Source organism: Haliotis cracherodii, unplaced genomic scaffold, assembly GCF_022045235.1.
Source record: "Haliotis cracherodii isolate W230 unplaced genomic scaffold, xgHalCrac1.p SCAF_8, whole genome shotgun sequence".
In the NCBI taxonomy this organism is placed as follows: Eukaryota; Metazoa; Mollusca; class Gastropoda; order Lepetellida; family Haliotidae; genus Haliotis; species Haliotis cracherodii.
Genome location: NW_027266341.1, coordinates 49,734,138 through 49,751,724, shown reverse-complemented (window position 1 = coordinate 49,751,724; position 17,587 = coordinate 49,734,138). Strand labels below are relative to the sequence as shown.

Genomic DNA, 17,587 nt, shown 5'->3' with positions numbered 1-17,587 from the left:
AGATGTTTGCATCTGAAGACAGGTACCCAAAATACATTGTAAAAACCTTGAATCCAATATGGCTGCCAAACCACGTGACCAATGACCAAAGTCAAAGAACAATAAATGTCAAGCAGCTCAAGTAGCAGATACATGCAAGGTTTGAAAGTAATCGGATAAGCCATTGCGGAGCAATAGGGCGAAATACATCTTCAAAAAATTCTGTTCTTTTAGTTATCTGCCCTTGGCCTTTGGGCCTAGGGCCTTGGATTTTTGGCGGGCACTAGTACCCAACGGTCCACATACACACACAAAATTTGAACATAATCGAGCCAGTGGTTATTTTGCTAGGTCTGGTACAAAAATCGGCGGAATAATAAATAATAATAATAATAATAAATAATAATAATAATAATAAATCGAACGATTTCAATAGGGCTCTACAGCCTTTAGGCTTGGAGCCCTAATAATAATAATAATAAAAATAAAAATAATAAATGAGTGTCAACCAAGCGAAGTGTCATATCAACTCGGGCCAGGTTTTAAAGGAGAGATCTGAACGACCACTGCATCGAGTTTATGTGCAGTGTGTTGAGAAGATCAGCAATCATGTAGAGTCCTTCGCTTGGGTGAAGTCGTCTGGCCTGAAAAGTGAAACAGAAGGCTTTCTGTTTGCTGCTCAGGACCAGTCACTTCCCACTTGAAACCGTCTACGTGTGATTTTACATCGAAATGTAAATATGAAATGTGGATAATGAATGAATTTAAGGAGACTGTTCATCACATTGTCTGTGGATGCCCAGCTTTGGCACAAACACAGTACCTTAAGCGAGATGATGATGTGGCTCGATAATTTTATTACCGTCTTCGCCATGTTCATGGTTTGACACAGAGGTCGATCCACGGTACGACCCGGAATATGTAGAGGGCGTCATGGAAAATGATAAATACAAAATTCTTTGGAATAAGCCCCTTTACAGCTTCAGACGTATCCAGGCTAACAAACTTGATCTTGTCCATTTTGATAAATCCAATGAAATCATTTATATCATTGAATTTTCTGTCCCCTTTGACACTAATGTGATTGACAAGATTGAGGAAAAACATGACAAATATGCGGACCTCGCTTTCGAAATGTCACGCTTGCATCCCAAGTACCAAGTTGTCCGACTCCCCATTGTTCTCGGTGCCTTAGGTTTGGTACGTCCCTATTTGTTGACTGACATCGGGAGAGTACCCGGGTTTGCTGCCAGGAATACAGCCCTTTTGACAATCTGGGTAATGCAGAAGGCTGCAGTGTTGGGGAGTCTTCACATTCTCAGAAAAGTTCTGAGTGGGTTCGACTAGACAGCGCTTCCTGGAACAGGTCCGATTCGCTGCGTGTAGAGGGGACAAGGGCCCTGAGTTGATGATGAGCCTAACCAGCCTGACAGTGCCAGGATCCCCCAAACCCAAATCTTGTGATATCAAGCAGCCATGAAAAAGAATTTACTGTTCAAAGTGGCATCTTAACCCAACTCACTCACTCACACACAGTTCACCTTTTACATCTGCACATGTACATACCGACGGTTGGTATTTGCAGGGTCCATTCCTCAGATATTGGAGTGTGATGGTGCCAAAGAAAACACAGAGATTTATTACCAGCATCACGCTGAACACTGTCACCAGTAGAATCAACGTGGGTTCCTCGCCTTGCTCTGGAAAGGAATAAGTGTACAAAATTGTGAACAGATCTGAAGGCTGAGTTGTACAGGGCTTCTATGGTGCAGCCGCTGGCTAATCCTATCTACAATGAAACGACGTTTCAGAGCTTTCAAGATACAGTGAGTTATCCGAAGCGGAGTGGCTATATTGGACCATATATAGTACCGATAAAGGTTCTACCTCAACATATATAGGGGGTGTACAGTGTAGCCGATGGCTAACTACAATCAGAAACCTAGTTAACACTACGTTCCCTGTATTTCGAAAATACATAGAGGATATTTCATGTGTCGAGTGAAATATTATGTTTCTCCCATCGAGTGACGGGGTAAAGGAGATATTTTAACGAGTGGCGAGGACAGGAGACATATATATGATATGTCTGTCTGAGGGCAACGGTTATGTGATATAATCTAAAGTCCTTTCAAACACACGCACGCCATGTGTAAGAGATGTATGTCCCGGGTTGACAGCTTTTATGATTCTAAGGGGCATGATTTGCCACGCACTGGTGATACTCTATGAAACCTGCTTGCATATCTGCAGTCTTTTGTAACTGAGGTTGGATTACTGTGTAAGCTTACCAGCATTGTGCAGAGTCAGCTTTCGACATGTCGTAGCATGGGGCCGAGCGGGAGCCTCTGTCACGTTAATGCTTGAGTCAACTGTGCTTGGCTCTTGTTCCGTCAAATCTGCAAACATTGCACAGGGGCAGTAGTTGGTTGGTTGGTTTGTTGTTTAACGCCGCAGCAATATTCCAACTATATGACGGCGGTCTGTAAATAATCGAATCTGGACCAGACAATCCAGTGATTAATATCATGAGCATCGATCCACGCAATTGGGATTGATGACATGCATCAACCAAGTCAGCGAGCCTGACCACCCGATCCCGTTAGTCGCCTTTTACGACAAGCATAGTCACCTTTTACGGCATGCATGGGTTGCTGAAGACCTATTCTACCCCGGAATCTTCACGGGTCCACAGGGGCAGTGACACATTCATGTTTTACGCATACCAGAGCTGTCTAATCCTATGTTGCAAAATGTAAAATGCATTACATAACTCGAGTGAGTGAAGGTTGTTCAACGCCGCAGTCTCCAATATTCCATCTGTACCACGGCGGCCTCTACATCTCAATTGACCAGACAAACCAGTGACTGAAAACTTGAGCCACGATCCACCGGGGCACGATAAGACACGCAATCAATTGCGTCATAGGCCTGACCATCCAATTTCGAATTATATTATTACGAAAAGCAAAGGAAAAAAGTGCTCCTAACCCGTGTCGTGACAAGGATTGCTGCAGCGAAACGCCAAGGAACTGACCATCAAGGCTGAAGCTAACATCAACATAAAAGTTGCATAATAAAAAAGTATTCACCTTTGAAATCGCGATCTATTTCCTTGGTGGTATCACGTTTACTTGACGATGTCCCCTTATTCCCTGGCGATGCCCCTATTCTCTTGTGCGGCCCCTATTCCTTGGTAATGCCCCTTTATTCTTTGTCGACGCCCCTAGTCATTGGCAATACCCTATTCCTTTGTGGTGTCCCATTATTCTTTAGCACCATGAGTCCTTGACGATGTCCCATTATTCCTTTGCGATGCCTCTATTCCTTGTCAAAGACCCTTTCCTTAACAATATCTCTTATTAGTAATATAGTAATATTAGTAATATCTCTCAGTGTTCACCCGTGCTCGTGCTTATCACGAAAGTGGTGTACGTCTGAGACCTGCATCACTTCCCTCCCACCAAGATGACACGCCGTGATATAACAGGAATACTGTACAAAGCGAGGTTAAAACCAACTCATTCCCTTTTCCTTAGTGATGCCCCCATTCTCTGGTGATACCCCTAGTCTTTGCTAGTGGATAACATTAACCACATTTCCATTTCCAACACATAATACTTACTCAAACAGAAGAGATGACAGGCACTGTGTATTTTGACTGCACCGCAGAGATCCAGATTCTGACTACAGGGTACGCAACGTCCAGCACCCTCGTCGCAGTAGTCCACCCCGAGGGTGCAGCGGTCTCCGTAGCAGTCAAAGTCTAATGGGGCAGCCGCAATCAAATTGTTTTCAAACATTTTCACCAGAAAAAAATACACAACGAGTTTCATGCCTACAGAAAAGCAGCACACATCACATCCAGCTCAGATGATTATTACGTCCTAGAGGGTTGCCCTGACGTACTTCCACTCCACCAAAAAAACACACGCAAGTATAGTCAGGTTCGAGTCTCATCGGTATACATATGACCTCAACTTGGCTAGAAAAGTAAGCCTGAGAAAATGACTGGCGCACATTGAGACAGAAACACCCGGAGGTAGGAAATATAGACGTACATATAGACGACTCACAAGCCTAACCTTATGCCTTAACATACATGTTCAAAGCCCATATAACTATACGATTTCATGTTTGCATGTGATTCTGAACAGGTATGTTGTTTCGCCCTGGCCTTTATCAGATTCTAGGAGCTCAATAAGACCTGCTGCGACGGCTTTTGACATTTTGTTTAATGATTACATTACTTCATTCGGAAACACAGAGTGGTTGAATGGGACCCATTTTATTGCTCAGTAGTCACAATTGTATCTATCGCGTATACAAATGGGACTATAACAGTTATTTGTGTTGACACCCCCACATGGTGTCCAGTGCTGGCGACCCATTGACGATAGTGATAGATAAAGAGTGTGTCTACATAGCTGTGTACCTCACAACTCTCCAGGGAGATGGCCCTTCGTGTGACGTACTATGCACACGTCCATGTCATTACGTGTGGCCTTGTAACTATTAGTATTGACTTGGCCCGTTTCATAAAGAGATCGCAGCATTACGGCTGTCGGAACTCCTATCCCTAACACTGAAAACAGCTTCGATCGCTTTGTGATACGGAGCCCTCACAATTTACCATGAACAGGGCAGCTGCATGATCAGCGTGGCGGTAGAGAATCGTTTGTTATTTGCTTAAACTGTTCTGTAATAATGGTTTCATGTTTTTTGTCGAATAAAACTTTTTGCGTCTATTATCACGTGTTTACTTGTGGTTTTTGTCTGTAGACTAAGATATTAGAGTAAGAGATCTGTTGTTTGATTAGATGATCGTTACGCTTCGCTGGGAACAAGTGTTATTATCATATTGTGATGCAATATAACCCTATATGATACTTTGTTTAAGTGTCATATTACTCTCCATGTCATTAACCTACATATCGGTGTGTTTAAGTGTACTATTACAACACACTGCAGAGTGTTCAAATATAATATTAACCTGCATATCGGTGTGTTTAAGTGTACTATTACAACACACCGCAGTGTGTTCAAATATGATATTAACCTACATATCGGTGTGTTTAAGTGTACTATTATAACACACTGCAGTGTGTTCAACTATAATATTAACCTACATATCGGTGTGTTTAAGTGTACTATTACAACACACTGCACTGTGTTCAAATATAATATTAACCTACATATCGGTGTGTTGAAGTGTACTATTATAACACACTGCAGTGTGTTCAAATATAATATTAACCTACATATCGGTGTGTTAAGTATACTATTACAACACACTGCAGTGTGTTCAAATATAATATTAACCTACATATCGGTGTGTTAAGTATACTATTACAACACACTGCAGTGTGTTCAAATATAATATTAACCTACATATCGGTGTGTTAAGTATACTATTACAACACACTGCAGTGTGTTCAAATATAATATTAACCTGCATATCGGCGTGTTTCAGTGTAATATTCCCCTACATGTCAGTGTGATAAAATATAATATTAATAATATAATTATATTAATTAATAATATAATATAATATTAACCTGCATATCGGTATATTTAAGTGTAATATTATCTTTCACGTGTGTGTGTGTGTGTTAAAACATGATATGAGCCGGTGCGTTTTAATGAAATATTACCCAACATGTTATTTCATTAACCTGCATATCGGTGTGTTTGATTGTAAAAACATCTAAAATGGCAGTGTGCTTGAGTGTAATAATACTATACATGTTAGTGTGTTGCAATATATTATAAGCCTGCAAATCGGTGTGTTTAAGTAATACTATAATGTTGCCCTATTTGTCAGCGTGCTGGAAAGGGCATCAATGAGACACTGAGTTTTTTCCATATGTAACTTAAATGTACTTGAAAATAAAATTTATTTTGTTTTGATATTCGTTCAAAATATTTCCCTAAATATGTCACCCAATGTAAGTTTTCTTAAACATTTTGTAAATTACGTTAAAGGTGACATCAATCTCCGACCTTCACACTTGTAAATATTTGCTGTTGCTCGCGTGTTAAAAACTACCTTCAAAGCATTTGTTGTACGTGGCCCTGAGGCCTCAATATTGATATAAATGATTGAGTGTGTTCAAATATAATATTTACCTGCATATCGGTGCGTGTAAGTATGATATTACCCAACATGTTGACATGTTCAAATATGATTATTATATTAACCTGCTTGCTGATGTGTCTGCGTGTATCATATTATCCGCAAAGGTAGCGTGTTCCAATATAATATTAACCTCCATATATCGGCGTGTTTAAGTGTAATATTACCCCACATGTTGGTGTGTTCGAATATAACATGTATAAGCTACATATCGATGTGTTTAAGTGTCATATTACCCTTCATGGCATTTTATTCAAATATAATATTACCCTACATGTTAGTATGAGCAACTGTAATATAAACCTCCATATCGGTGTGTTTATGTGTTATATTACCTCACATGTTAGTGTGAACAAAAATTATATGAACGTGCATATCGTTGTGTTTAAATGTCATATTACCCTACACGGCAGTTTGTTCATATATAATATTACCCTACATGTCAGTATCTTCAATTGTATTATGAACCTCCATATCGGCGTGTTTAAGTGTAATATTACCTCACATGTTAGTGTGATCAAATATAATCTTAACCTACATATCGTTGTGTTTAAGAGGCATATTACCCAACAAGGCAGTTTGTTCAAATATAATACTACCCTACATGTTAGTATGTACAATTGTAATATATACCTCCATATCGGTGTGTTTAAGTGTTATATTACCTCACATGTTAGTGTGTACAAATATGATTTTAACCTGCATATCGTTGTGTTTAAGTGTAATATTACCTCACATGTTAGTGTGATCAAATATAATATTACCCTACATGTTAGTGAGTCCATGTGAGATTACTCTACGTGTATACATGACGTTGTTCCGTATTGTAATTCATTTGTATTATCCTACATGGCAGATCCCCTGAGAGTTAACAATTGATCCTCCCAACGGACGGGCTCAATCCAGATAAGGTAACTACACAGTGTTCAATGTCCTAGGCTTGGCAGGTAAGTAGACGGCGGTGTGTTATGTATGGCGTAGTAAGTGTTTAAGGAGACAGCACACGCTATCATGCCGCCTTATTTTATCTCGATGAGGTTGCAGTGCACTTAACAGCATGAGTTGTACATGAAGAGACGTACACACTGCACTTTTATGACACTAATGTTATCACCACGCTAAATGTCATGTGCATTGCGTAATCGTCAATATTGATTTTCAGACACTATGATATGGTATCATATTTTCTACCAGACTCCAACCGCCTCCGTGGTATAGTGTATACAGCGTCTATCCAGAGAGCGGAAGGTCGGTGATTCCTACCCCGGCCCCGTCATACCAAAACACTTTTAAAGTTGTGACCCCGCCAGGTGCTCGGCATAAAAATAGCAATCGGAATAATACAAGAGATTCGGAGTCAGTATACTGTGTCTGAGTGAGGTATCCATGTTAAACTGCGGCATGGTATCTCAGTGGAGTTGCACTGCCAGACTACACTTGTGCATTCTGGTTGCTACATGAGGGCAATTATCTTGAACCCCATTCCACATCACCTCAACACCATGATTATAGGTTTCTGTGAGTTGGTGGCTTTCTGTGAAGTTGTTGATCAAGGCCTCAGTTAAGCTTTCAAAGCGTTTTATGGTAGACACGTGGAGGGCATTGCCACATTTGACACATCAGTGACAAAAATGATGTCCGATGCAATTCCCTATTTTGACTTGTGCCATATGTTCCTATATTTTTTCGGGTGAACAATTGACTTGACTTTGCATGTGTTTGCGACGGGAGCCGCCGTTGGGGCAGGATACGGGCACCTTTTCGCGTATCATTACTATTTGATAGTGATTCATGACACATGCTCATGATATAGTCGGAATTGTACAATCGACTTTTTTTGCAGATATTTCTATTGGATATGGAAAGGGTTTTGTCGCTTTATTTTCATTTTATGTGGCAGTGATGTCGTTTTGTCTGGACTAGAACAAGCAACCACACACACAGCCAAACATGCACTCACGTCGCAAAATAATGCATGAAACACGCAATATTTATCAAGTTATTATATATGTTCAAAGTTCATATGTAATATGAGGTCTTTCAACACAGGGGCGGTGGGGCATCCAAGATGTTAAAGTGTAAGCTCGTCACGCCGAAAGCACGGGTCGATTCCCCACATGGGTACAATGTCTGAAGCCCATTTCTGGTGTGCCCTTCTATATTGCTTGAATATATTACTATATATATTGAATATTGAATAATTGGCGTAAAACCATACTCACTCACTCATTCATTGAACACAGATACATGTGACGGTTGTAAAGCAGACGATATCGATATCCATTGGCTTGATAAGATTTCTATTATATTATATTATCTTATAGTTATAGTTTTATTGCACCGGAATATGTGTTCGAGGGTATCTATGTTTAAAGTATTGTCCGGCTTATAATTAGTGTCTTGTGAAATTTGTTTTTTTATCATATTATGTTTGATTAGACACTACAGCAATAGAAGCAAGATTGATACATTTGCGTGAAACCTACACACACGTATGGAATACTGTAAGGGACATTCTCGCGATCTCGCATTCTCGCGATCTCGACCTTTGCAAACGAGGTAAATATGCCCAAAACACGAGAATGCGAGATCGCGAGAACGCGAGATTTTGGCCAAATTCCATACATACGTGTTACTTTCATTGCGAAAATGTATTAAAAATATCATATAAACATTACATGAACATATCGAACAAAAACCCGTGTAGGAATTTGGGTCATGAGTCTCTGAGGTCCCCGGTAGCTCATTGTGCTGGTTGAAAGAGTTAGTGAGTGAGTTGGGTTTAACGCCGCTTTTAACAGTATTCCAGTTATATCACGGCGTGTCAGCTTGATGTGGGAGGAAAGCCCGAAGTTTACCACTTCGGTGAAACCCACGAGCATGGGTATGGTGCTGACAAACCTAGAAACATAATCGGGGCGAACCGGGATTCGAACCCACAATCATAGGTTTCTGGTGTGCCCAAGGGACGCAACTCTGCACAGCGAATCGCGGCGCTTTAGACGACTGGGCCACCCGTGCCCCTGGAACAACAAAGAATAACCAGTCTTGATTATCAGCGGGAACAGATTCCATTGGGCGTAAAAGGCAACAAAGCGGTGACATGTACAATGTATATGAATAGATCACTAAAGATCAGTGATGACAGTGATCGCGAAATGGGTAATTCACTGGAACTTTGAATTGAATTTCCTTTTATTTCATTTTCAATAAACAGGAATAATAAACAGAACACGATTTAGATATGTTCATATATTGCAACATTTATTTCTTGATAATTAAGAATAAGAGAAAAATATAAATGCCTTGCTGCCCTTGTGCGTGACAGACGCCTATTGTTGTGGGTTTGAATCCGTTTTTGCCCTGAATATATTTTCAAGGTTTGTCAACACCACACCCGTCCTCGTGAGTTTCACCAATATGGAAAAAGATACACTTCTTAAACCAACATCACTTAGCGCTCCAGCTACCACATATCAACTTATATAAACACATACATATTATAAAAGAGAAACCCGCAAAACCTCGTGAACTCGAAGTCCCGTTCCCATCGGAAATACATCGAGATATCCGAAGTTCGACACAACTATAAGGCAAAAATGTCGCTTTGCAAGCTACCATTATCATACTGATATATAATTCATTATGTATTCGAATTATTTATTCGAATTATCCGTTGTTCGAGACAAGCGTAATACCGTTGTGGCGACACGATATACATATTACAAAAGAGATATACTGATTTTGCTAGGGTCATAACTTTATAGCTTTAGCGATATGTTGAGTTCAGAATGTCGAGCTGGCGAGGTTTTTACACTTCGTAAGACAGGAGTACAATGTCTCATCTTTAAGGAATAAATCATTTAACAAGAAGCATAAACACCACTGACGTACAACATTGACATTTTAATATCAACAACAAAATATAAAATGAAAAGGGAGAAACAAATTAATAAGATCCGTCACCTCTGAGATTATTTCCGCCTAATAACCTGCCAAGGTCTGGGATCCGTTTAACAAAGCAATCGTAGGGCTAAGACGATCGTAACTCCCATACTTTAACATAGACTTACGACTGTCTTAGAGTTACGATCGCTTAGTGGTAAGGGACCCTGGAATATAACGTAAGAATGTTATGCTTACTATACGATAATCACTTTTCTCTTTTTCAGGAATATAATGGAGTGTTCCATGTGCCGCGTGCTGACGACTAGCTGCCTTACCGCTTATTTAAACCTCACCCAACCGCGCGCAATGGCACTTAATATGTTTACCATTACACACTGGGTGGTATGTCATTCATTTATCATTATATTATGCTGATAAATTAAAATGTGACACTTTATACTTTAAGTTCTACATATCTTTTGTGACAAAAGTCCCATTACCACGACAATAGTGCGGTTGCCACTCAAAGTAGGGTATGGCATGACGTTGATATGGATCCTGAAACAACGATACGTCAGAACTAGTTCAACGCGCAGCTGGCTTTGGCAACATTGCAGGCTGGGCTAGTTTAGATCTCACCTCCCGAATACAACCATACTGGTCCAATTTCTTCTTACATGAAGACCAATATGTCAATAAACTGATTATCCCATTGACAAAGTGTCAAATTCTCGTAAGGCATTAATTTCAACCTCTGAACTGAAACCTTGAATGAGCAATTGAAAATACTGGGTCCGGCTTAACTTGAGGTGACGCTATGATAATGTTCTGATGGTAGACATAATATGATCCATTTGTGTTCTCTTCTACAACACCTTTCTTTGAATGTTTGCTCGACCTAGTGGACCTGTCTTATAATATAACTATGACGCCGCACTATTTTTTCATGTGTAACGAGCTGACTCTTCTCTGACCTACTTTCTACAATGCAGGTTTTAAGCCCGTGAATTAACTCAAAGCACGCGCATTACGAATATAGTGGCTTCAACAATCAAATTGCACAAAATAAACGTGCAGTAGAATGAATATAGGTCTAGGTCTAATGATTACGGACATTGCACATTTCTCATGCACATGTATTACGAATTTTCTGCATGTAATTTCCGTGCAACATACATGTATTTACATTGTATTTACTTTTATCTATTTATTTATCTTAACTTCCAGGCTGTACAGTAAACTACGGTTATAATGAACTCAAAGACCACTGATTTTGGTTCGATATAACCGTAGTTCGTTATAATCATATATACATGTAAACACAGCAAATGTTCGGTACCAAAAAATAACATCGTTATATCCGTCAGTTCGTTATAAGCGTGTTCGTTATAAACGTATTCCACTGTATTTAAAATCTGAATTTGCATAATTTTGATACTTTGGTGCTGTAATTTAAGTCAGGTAACACACACGTAACTGGCAATTCGTTACAAATAACATACTTACTATTATTTGTAACAAATGTCCAGTTACTTGTGTTATCCTTAATTATTATCACTGCTGTATTTGAAAACCATAACTTATTATACAAATAAAAGCGAAAAAGCCTTTTCTATAACCACAACGTCAACGCCAGAGATAACACACCCAAGAGTCAATTGTGCGATACCGACCATATCATAAGCATGTGTTTGTGAATGACTATCAAACTGATGGTCAGATATGTTCGTGGCTAAGGTACAACACAAGCTATTACAGTAAACGACGCATGTTTAAATACAACATCGTCTTAATCTTAATGGTCAGCTTGAGCTATTTGCTATTTTTGGAGGTGTGTGTGTGGAGGAGGCTTTCTTGGATTTTCAGGATGTGATTCAGAAAATACTGGAAAACAACACACAAAAGAAATCATTGTTTGTTATATACAATGGATGACCCATAAATAGTGTTGTCAAAATAGTAGTTCATGATGCAGTGACCGACAACACGTTTGTCCCCTTACAAAAAACCCTTGCTTCCTCCTAGAATATGAAATTATCGGCCCCAAAGTTTCTGTGATTCAGGAGTGTTCCAAGAAGCCAAATCGCATGCATGATCTCTGCCTATAGCGAAACGGTGTTTGCGGACAGTAGGTCCATATTCTCATCTCTTATGCGGTTCTCGACAGAAGCATCTCAACAAGCATGTCCACTGTCCAGATATGTATCATATGCCGGTGGTGCACTGTCGTTGTTGCAGTTCATGTCGCCGATGCAGGAAGGCTGCATCTTTGGTCTTGATGCACTGGAGATGATGGCACCGTCAGGACCGACTGTGTGAGACTTCGTGTCTATCGTCACATAGTCTCCTACACCTTCTAGCAGGGCAGGAAGTTGATCGGGCAGTTGGTATAAGATCAGTTTCTCCTTCTCTGGCGCTATGACACTGTGGCACTCTGGCAATATAGACATTCGGAATTACACAAGACAGCATATTATCCTATTGATATTTGTACTTATGTGTATTTCTTTTCAAATATAAATAATGTTTCACTTTTGAACCTTTGTCTACACGTACTACTTATATAGTGTTTCCAGCATCAAAATGCAAACATGATATATTGGATGTCACGTGGATGTTTTCTCAAAGATGATATTAGATTATCCTTGACAAAAGACAATTTTTTTAAAAAACAATGTACGGTATTTCGATTCGCCGGGTAACTTTCATTTTTTAATCAGCTCCCATACCCTTTGTTAAATTGAGGCTCGGTTTTAAATAGAAGTCTGGTGGTTAAACGAGACCCATCGATTAATATATAGAGGCCCTGAGATTATGAAACCCTCGGAATGTTAAATACTTTTTTAATTATCTAGGATCCACAATAAACTTGGAAACTTTAAACTTTTTCTTTGTTAGTTAACTCATGTTAGTGAGTCCATGTGAGATTACTCTACGTGTATACATGACGTTGTTCCGTATTGTAATTCATTTGTATTATCCTACATGGCAGATCCCCTGAAAGTTAACAATTGATCCTCCCAACGGACGGGCTCAATCCAGATAAGGTAACTACACAGTGTTCAATGTCCTAGGCTTGGCAGGTAAGTAGACGGCGGTGTGTTATGTATGGCGTAGTAATTGTTTTAGGAGACAGCACTCGCTATCATGTCGCCTTATTTTATCTCGATGAGGTTGCAGTGCACTTAACAGCATGAGTTGTACATGAAGAGACGTACACTCTGCACTTTTTTGACACTTATGTTATCACCACGCTAAATGTCATGTGCATTGCGTAATCGTCAATATTGATTTTCAGACACTATGATATGGTATCATATTTTCTACCAGACTTCGACCGCCTCCGTGGTATAGTGTATACAACGTCTATCCAGAGAGCGGAAGGTCGGTGATTCCTACCCCGGCCGCGTCATACCCAAACACTTTTAAAGTTGTAACCCCGCCAGGTGCTCGGCATAAAAATGATAATCAGGATAATACAAGAGATCGGTTCGGAGTCAGTATACTGTGTCTGAGTGAGGTATCCATGTTAAACTGCGGCATGGTATCTCAGTGGAGTTGCACTGCCAGACTACACTTGTGCATTCTGGTTGCTACATGAGGGCAATTATTTTGAACCCCATTCCACATCACCTCAACACCATGATTATAGGTTTCTGTGAGTTGGTGGCTTTCTGTGAAGTTGTTGATCAAGGCCTCAGTTAAGCTTTCAAAGCGTTTTATGGTAGACACGTGGAGGGCATTGCCACATTTGACACATCAGTGACAAAAATGATGTCCGATGCAATTCCCTATTTTGACTTGTGCCATATGTTCCTATATTTTTTCGGGTGAACAATTGACTTGACTTTGCATGTGTTTGCGACGGGAGCCGCCTTTGGGGCAGGATACGCGCACCTTTTCGCGTATCATTACTATTTGATAGTGATTCATAAACACATGCTCATGATATAGTCGGAATTGTACAATCGACTTTTTTTGCAGATATTTCTATTGGATATGGAAAGGGTTTTGTCGCTTTATTTTCATTTTATGTGGCAGTGATGTCGTTTTTTCTGGACTAGAACAAGCAACCACACACACAGCCAAACATGCACTCACGTCGCAAAATAATGCATGAAACACGCAATATTTATCAAGTTATTATTTATGTTCAAAGTTCATATGTAATATGAGGTCTTTCAACACAGGGGCGGTGGGGCATCCAAGATGTTAAAGTGTAAGCTCGTCACGCCGAAAGCACGGGTCGATTCCCCACATGGGTACAATGTCTGAAGCCCATTTCTGGTGTGCCCTTCTATATTGCTTGAATATATTACTATATATATTGAATATTGAATAATTGGCGTAAAACTATACTCACTCACTCATTCATTGAACACAGATACATGTGACGGTTGTAAAGCAGACGATATCGATATCCATTGGCTTGATAAGATTTCTATTATATTATATTATCTTATAGTTATAGTTTTATTGCACCGGAATATGTGTTCGAGGGTATCTATGTTTAAAGTATTGTCCGGCTTATAATTAGTGTCTTGTGAAATTTGTTTTTTTATCATATTATGTTTGATTAGACACTACAGCAATAGAAGCAAGATTGATACATTTGCGTGAAACCTACACACACGTATGGAATACTGTAAGGGACATTCTCGCGATCTCGCATTCTCGCGATCTCGACCTTTGCAAACGAGGTAAATATGCCCAAAACACGAGAATGCGAGATCGCGAGAACGCGAGATTTTGGCCAAATTCCATACATACGTGTTACTTTCATTGCGAAAATGTATTAAAAATATCATATAAACATTACATGAACATATCGAACAAAAACCCGTGTAGGAATTTGGGTCATGAGTCTCTGAGGTCCCCGGTAGCTCATTGTGCTGGTTGTAAGAGTTAGTGAGTGAGTTGGGTTTAACGCCGCTTTTAACAGTATTCCAGTTATATCACGGCGTGTCAGCTCAATGTGGCAGGAAAGCCCGAAGTGATGCAGGTCTCAGACGTTTACCACGTCGGTGAAACCAACGAGCACGGGTATGGTGCTGACAAACCTAGAAACATAATCGGGGCGAACCGGGATTCGAACCCACAATCATGGGTTTCTGGAGTGCCCAAGGGACGCAACTCTGCACAGCGAATCGCGGCGCTTTAGACGACTGGGCCACCCGTGCCCCTGGAACAACAAAGAATAACCAGTCTTGATTATCAGCGGGAACAGATTCCATTAGGCGTAAAAGGCAACAAAGCGGTGACATGTACAATGTATATGAATAGATCACTAAAGATCAGTGATGACAGTGATCGCGAAATGGGTAATTCACTGGAACTTTGAATTGAATTTCCTTTTATTTCATTTTCAATAAACAGAAATAATAAACAGAACACGATTTAGATATGTTCATATATTGCAACATTTATTTCTTGATAATTAAGAATAAGAGAAAAATATAAATGCCTTGCTGCCCTTGTGCGTGACAGACGCCTATTGTTGTGGGTTTGAATCCGTTTTTGCCCTGAATATATTTTCAAGGTTTGTCAACACCACACCCGTCCTCGTGAGTTTCACCAATATGGAAAAAGATACACTTCTTAAACCAACATCACTTAGCGCTCCAGCTACCACATATCAACTTATATAAACACATACATATTATAAAAGAGAAACCCGCAAAACCTCGTGAACTCGAAGTCCCGTTCCCATCGGAAATACATCGAGATATCCGAAGTTCGACACAACTATAAGGCAAAAATGTCGCTTTGCAAGCTACCATTATCATACTGATATATAATTCATTATGTATTCGAATTATTTATTCGAATTATCCGTTGTTCGAGACAAGCGTAATACCGTTGTGGCGACACGATATACATATTACAAAAGAGATATACTGATTTTGCTAGGGTCATAACTTTATAGCTTTAGCGATATGTTGAGTTCAGAATGTCGAGCTGGCGAGGTTTTTACACTTCGTAAGACAGGAGTACAATGTCTCATCTTTAAGGAATAAATCATTTAACAAGAAGCATAAACACCACTGACGTACAACATTGACATTTTAATATCAACAACAAAATATAAAATGAAAAGGGAGAAACAAATTAATAAGATCCGTCACCTCTGAGATTATTTCCGCCTAATAACCTGCCAAGGTCTGGGATCCGTTTAACAAAGCAATCGTAGGGCTAAGACGATCGTAACTCCCATACTTTAACATAGACTTACGACTGTCTTAGAGTTACGATCGCTTAGTGGTAAGGGACCCTGGAATATAACGTAAGAATGTTATGCTTACTATACGATAATCACTTTTCTCTTTTTCAGGAATATAATGGAGTGTTCCATGTGCCGCTTGCTGACGACTAGCTGCCTTACCGCTTATTTAAACCTCACCCAACCGCGCGCAATGGCACTTAATATGTTTACCATTACACACTGGGTGGTATGTCATTCATTTATCATTATATTATGCTGATAAATTAAAATGTGACACTTTATACTTTAAGTTCTACATATCTTTTGTGACAAAAGTCCCATTACCACGACAATAGTGCGGTTGCCACTCAAAGTAGGGTATGGCATGACGTTGATATGGATCCTGAAACAACGATACGTCAGAACTAGTTCAACGCGCAGCTGGCTTTGGCAACATTGCAGGCTGGGCTAGTTTAGATCTCACCTCCCGAATACAACCATACTGGTCCAATTTCTTCTTACATGAAGACCAATATGTCAATAAACTGATTATCCCATTGACAAAGTGTCAAATTCTCGTAAGGCATTAATTTCAACCTCTGAACTGAAACCTTGAATGAGCAATTGAAAATACTGGGTCCGGCTTAACTTGAGGTGACGCTATGATAATGTTCTGATGGTAGACATAATATGATCCATTTGTGTTCTCTTCTACAACACCTTTCTTTGAATGTTTGCTCGACCTAGTGGACCTGTCTTATAATATAACTATGACGCCGCACTATTTTTTCATGTGTAACGAGCTGACTCTTCTCTGACCTACTTTCTACAATGCAGGTTTTAAGCCCGTGTATTAACTCAAAGCACGCGCATTACGAATATAGTGGCTTCAACAATCAAATTGCACAAAATAAACGTGCAGTAGAATGAATATAGGTCTAGGTCTAATGATTACGGACATTGCACATTTCTCATGCACATGTATTACGAATTTTCTGCATGTAATTTCCGTGCAACATACATGTATTTACATTGTATTTACTTTTATCTATTTATTTATCTTAACTTCCAGGCTGTACAGTAAACTACGGTTGTAACGAACTCATGATCAAAGGGACCACTGATTTTAGTTCGATGTAAACGAGGTTCGTTATAAGCATGTATACATGTATAAACAGCAAATGTTCGGAACCAAAAAATAACATCGTTATATCCGTCAGTTCGTTATAAGCGTGTTCGTTATAAACTTATTCCAGTGTATTTAAAATCTGAATTTGCATAATTTTGATACCTTGGTGCTGTAATTTAAGTCAGGTAACACACACGTAACAGGCAATTGGTTACAAATAACATACTTACTATTATTTGTAACAAATGTCCAG

The 17,587-nt window shown here is 39.6% G+C and overlaps 1 protein-coding gene across 1 annotated transcript in view; it reads right to left on the bottom strand.

Moving 5' to 3' along the window:
- Positions 1 to 4,052, bottom strand: part of LOC139450278 (scavenger receptor class F member 1-like) — a 50,054-nt gene extending 46,002 nt beyond the window's left edge. Inside the window, exons 1-3 of the mRNA XM_071231956.1 lie at positions 3,605 to 4,052; positions 2,271 to 2,378; positions 1,546 to 1,679 (exon numbers count right to left, since the gene is read on the bottom strand). Coding sequence (XP_071088057.1) covers positions 1,546 to 1,679; positions 2,271 to 2,378; positions 3,605 to 3,815 — 453 coding nt within the window. The 5' untranslated portion in view covers positions 3,816 to 4,052. The remainder of the gene's footprint in view (positions 1 to 1,545; positions 1,680 to 2,270; positions 2,379 to 3,604) is intronic.
- Between the last annotated feature and the right edge of the window lie 13,535 nt (positions 4,053 to 17,587).